We start from the raw sequence: 5,194 nt of genomic DNA on the forward strand, positions 1-5,194 counted from the left end.
TTATGATTATCTATGCCTCTCAAAAAGTGCATTGCTATAATTATTTACTTTTATAAAATGTACTTAGAAATAATCTATCAAAAATCTATAACACAAAAAATAAATTAACTTTTTCCTTTCATATTTGAGTTCATTTTCTACCTTCATGAAGCTAACATAGTTAAGTAACACATTAATGAGAATATTATCTAAATAGCACATTTTATTTATCAAATTGCTTAATAGTATTGGAGATAATTAAGACAAAGACAAAAATCTTAACTAAAATTCTTCCCATATAAATCTAATCTTTATCTATTTTTTTCTACCAAAAGGTTCTTATGCTTGAGTTCAACATCATCATTAATTGACTTCAGTCCTATTAGGTTAATCATTCCTTTAGATTAATTTTTCGTCATAATCCTAGTAGAGCAATTTCTTTACTCTCTTTTCTTATTTAACTTAAAAGACTCAATAATTTACGTATAAATAGTTAAAAATGGTTTTCTTAATCAATAACACTATTCTTGAGCTTTCGTGACCAAAATAAAATAAAGATAATTAGCTACACAATTCTAAAAGCAATAACTAGTTAAAATTTGTGTTTCAATTTCGGAATTAACTGAAAAAGTTATAAAATGTTGAGGGTCCACTTTATCAAGCCATTAAAAACATTTTTTATACTAAAAAAAAATTAAAAAATAAAGAAGAAGAAAGGAAGAAAAACGCGTTTTGCAAAGAGATCACTGTTGAGTCAGAGTCTTGTTCCTCCTTCTTCCCCCATCATTTTCCATCGTCTTTTTTCTTGATATCACAGGATTAGGGTTTTCAAAAACCCTTTTTTCTTCTTCTCTTCGACTTCACTCAACGGGGAAGAAGGGGTTTTCCGTGCGATTTGGTTTTCTTTCACTGTGAGATGTTTTCTTCTTCTTCTTCTTCTCATTGCAGTTCAGTGATCAAATGGAGTTCCCTAGAGAAGTTTCTCTTCTTCGTGGTTCTGTTCTTGTGGCGAAGCGACGCCGTATTGGCGGATTCGGACGAATCCGCTCTCCTTCGCCTGAAGGCATCGTTCTCCGACCCCGCCGGCGTACTCTCCACATGGACCTCTGCAGACGGCGCTGACTCTGGCTACTGCTCCTGGTCCGGCGTCCTCTGCAACGCAAACTCTCGGGTGGTCGCCGTCAACGTCACCGGAAACGGCGGCAGCCTCGGCAACGGAACCTCTCACCCGTGCACAGGTTTCTCTCAATTCCCCCTTTACGGATTCGGAGTTCGGCGAACGTGCAAAGGTAGTAAAGGTTCTCTCTTTGGAAACATTTCTTCTTTTAATTTCATCAGTGAGCTCACAGAGCTTAGGGTTTTGTCTCTCCCCTTCAACGCGTTGGAGGGGGAAATTCCTGAAGCAATTTGGGGCATGGAAAAGCTAGAGGTTCTCGATTTAGAAGGGAATCTGATAACTGGATATCTTCCCTTTAGAATTAACGGCTTGAGGAAGTTGAGGGTTCTGAATCTTGGGTTTAATAGGATTGTAGGGGAGATTCCTAGTTCAATTTCGTCTCTTGAGAGTTTGGAGGTTTTGAATTTGTCTGGTAATGAATTGAATGGTTCTGTGCCTGGTTTTGTTGGGAGGCTTAGAGGGGTGTATCTTTCGTTTAATCAGTTCAGTGGGGTTGTTCCGCGAGAGATTGGGGAGAATTGTTGGAAGCTTGAGCATTTGGATTTGTCTGGGAATTCGTTGGTTCAAGGGATTCCGGTGAGTTTAGGGAATTGTGAGAGGTTGAGGACGCTTTTGCTGTATTCCAATTTGTTGGAAGAGGGTATTCCTAGTGAGCTTGGGAAGCTCAAGAGCCTTGAGGTGTTGGATGTGTCCAGGAACACTCTCAGTGGTTCTGTGCCTGGAGAGCTTGGGAATTGCTCGGAGTTGTCAGTCCTTGTGCTGTCAAATCTCTTTGATCCACGCGGGGATGTCGCTGGTGATTTTGGGAAATTGGGTTCGGTGAATGATGAGCTGAATTATTTTGAAGGGTCAATGCCTGTGGAGGTTTTGTCGCTTCCAAACTTGAGGATATTATGGGCTCCCATGGTGAATCTAGAAGGCAGTTTTCAAGGGAACTGGGGTGGTTGTCAGAGCTTGGAAATGGTAAATTTGGCTCAGAATTTTTTCAGTGGGGAATTTCCGAACCGGCTTGGTGTCTGCAAGAGGCTGCATTTTCTTGATTTGAGTGGAAACAACCTTACTGGGGTTCTTTCTAAAGAACTTCGCGTTCCTTGTATGAGCACGTTTGATGTTAGCGGGAACATGTTATCTGGTTCAATTCCTGATTTCTCCAATATTGTTTGTCCCCCTGAACCTTCTTGGAATGTCAACCTGTTTGAAGATGGTAATGTTTCTCCACCATATGCATTCTTTTTTTTGTCAAAGGTTTGGGAGAATTCACTTTTCACAGCAATGGGGGGAGTTGGTATTTCGGTTGCTCACAACTTTGCTCGAAACAACTTCAATGGCATTCTGTCGTTACCTATGGCACGGGACAGGCTGGGGAAACAGAGCAGTTACACATTTCTGGTCGGTGAAAATAATCTTACTGAAGCATTTCCTACATATTTATTTGAGAAATGTCATGGATTAGATGCATTGCTTCTAAATGTCAGTTATAATAGGATATCTGGTCATATTCCTTCCAGTCTCAGTGGGATGTGCAGATCATTGGAATTTTTGGATGTGTCTGGAAATCAGCTTGCAGGACCAATTCCCGTTGATTTAGGGAATATGGTCTCCCTTGCATCGTTGAACCTCAGTAAGAATCAGTTAGAAGGTCAGATACCCACCAGCCTTGGCCAGATAAAGAATCTGAAGTTTCTTTCTTTGGCTGGTAATAAGTTAAATGGCTCAATTCCGACCAGCCTGGGGCAGTTGTACTCTTTGGAAATCTTGGACCTTTCTTCAAACTATCTTACTGGTGAGATTCCAAAGGCTATTGAGAACATGAGAAATCTAACTGATGTTTTGCTCAATAACAACAATCTTTCTGGTCACATTCCTGGTGGTTTGGCATATGTCACTACACTCTCAGCCTTCAATGTGTCTTTCAACAACTTATCTGGATCATTGCCTTCTAATAGTGGCTTGATTAAATGCAGCAGTGCTGTTGGGAATCCGTTTCTAAGTCCCTGCCGTGGAGTTTCTCTATCTGTGCCATCAGGAAGTCAACTAGGTCCTATTGATGGCAAACCTTATAATGCAGCAGCAGAACAAGCCCCTGTCAAGGACAGTGGGAATAGCTTGAGTTCCATTGAAATAGCATCTATAACTTCTGCTTCAGCCATTGTTTCGGTACTTATAGCCCTGATTGTTCTATTCTTTTACACACGGAAGTGGAAGCCAGGGTCCAGAGTTGTTGGTTCTACAAGAAAAGAAGTTACAGTGTTTACTGATATCGGGGTCCCGTTGACATTTGAAAGTGTTGTTCAAGCCACAGGAAATTTCAATGCTGGCAACTGCATTGGGAGTGGAGGTTTTGGGGCAACATACAAGGCAGAGGTAGCACCAGGAGTACTGGTGGCAGTCAAACGACTGGCAGTTGGACGTTTCCAAGGTGTTCAACAATTCCATGCTGAAACCAAAACCCTTGGGAGGCTTCATCATCCTAATCTTGTCACTCTGATTGGTTATCATGCATGTGAGACAGAGATGTTTCTCATATACAATTATTTGCCTGGTGGGAATCTTGAAAAGTTCATTCAAGAGAGGTCCACAAGGGTCGTGGATTGGAGGATTCTTCACAAGATTGCATTGGACATAGCCCGTGCACTCGCCTATCTGCATGATCAGTGTGTTCCCCGAGTTCTTCACCGCGATGTGAAGCCCAGCAACATCTTGTTAGATGACGATTTCAATGCTTATCTATCGGACTTTGGATTGGCTAGACTTCTGGGAACATCAGAGACACATGCCACCACTGGTGTAGCCGGAACATTTGGGTATGTTGCTCCTGAATATGCCATGACATGCCGTGTTTCTGACAAGGCTGATGTGTATAGCTATGGTGTGGTGCTTCTGGAGTTGCTCTCAGACAAGAAGGCATTGGACCCTTCATTTTCTTCTTTTGGAAATGGATTCAACATAGTGGCATGGGCATGCATGCTACTGAAGCAAGGAAGGGCAAATGAGTTCTTCACTGCTGGGTTATGGGAAGCAGGACCTGGAGATGATTTGGTAGAGGTTCTTCACTTGGCTATTGTCTGCACTGTTGACTCTCTCTCTACCAGACCTACTATGAAACAAGTTGTCAGAAGGCTTAAGCAGCTTCAACCCCCATCATGCTAGCCCGCTTCTGTGGCTTCAACTTTTTAACATTATTAATCTTAGAAATATTGTAATTTGTAATTTAGCATTTTTGTGGATTTAGGTTGAGTTTCTAATTTGTACTTATTCTCTCCCTGTACATTTTTATATAGTTGTAGCTCCAATTTTCCCGTACTCTCTTGATTAGGTTAGGGGGCCTGCTGTTGGTTCTGCAGAAGAATGCAGATATTTGATTTCCCCTGCATTACATGTCTATTTGTTCAATAAAATTGAAGAATAGATTATGTTTTTTCAATTTCTTTCTGTGCTCTTCTGCTAAATTTATCTGATCTTATAATGATTACAATCTTGTCATTTATTTGGAAAGTGTTATAATATTATCTTTTAAAATATCTGTTAGTAAATGCTTATACTTTTTATGTTCATTACATAAAGATACACTTCGAAATAATAGATATATTTTTATTTATTTTGAACTTTCTATATCTGGTATATAATTATCTCTAAGATACCTCTTTCCTTGAAAATCAAATTTGAGAGTACAAAGTAATTGACAGAAATTAGGTTAAAGTATTGGTTTAGTCGAATAAAATTAGTATTGTAGAAGAATTGAATTTCATTATTGTAGGATTAATGAAAAAAAAAAATCCTTGAAGACCAATTTATGTTTTTTAAGTTTTATTTTATATACCAATTTATCTCTTATCAAAATTTATCTGTAACTAAACGTACACGTATGTCCCTATTCATTTTTTCCGTCATACTTTTCGTTATTATGACTAATCTATTTGTGTACCACAAAAACTTCTGGCAGTTCTGAACAAAAGTTCTTTTAACCTAATACATGAAAAATCTACCAAAATAACACTTCTATTCTAATTGAACACTTTTCTTTGACAAAGAAGTCTA

At 39.3% G+C, this 5,194-nt stretch overlaps 1 protein-coding gene across 1 annotated transcript; it reads left to right on the top strand.

The window, feature by feature from the left end:
* Nucleotides 1–700: 700 nt before the first annotated feature.
* LOC114181622 (LRR receptor-like serine/threonine-protein kinase RPK2) lies at nucleotides 701–4,580 on the top strand. The gene has a single exon (XM_028068124.2). It carries the CDS (start codon nucleotides 896–898, stop codon nucleotides 4,304–4,306), a length of 3,411 nt encoding a protein of 1,136 aa, XP_027923925.1. The 5' UTR covers nucleotides 701–895; the 3' UTR covers nucleotides 4,307–4,580.
* Nucleotides 4,581–5,194: the final 614 nt, after the last annotated feature.

This window comes from Vigna unguiculata, chromosome 4 (genome assembly GCF_037176805.1).
Source record: "Vigna unguiculata cultivar grain cowpea cultivar isolate G323 ecotype 2 chromosome 4, ASM3717680v1, whole genome shotgun sequence".
Lineage (NCBI taxonomy): Eukaryota > Viridiplantae > Streptophyta > Magnoliopsida > Fabales > Fabaceae > Vigna > Vigna unguiculata.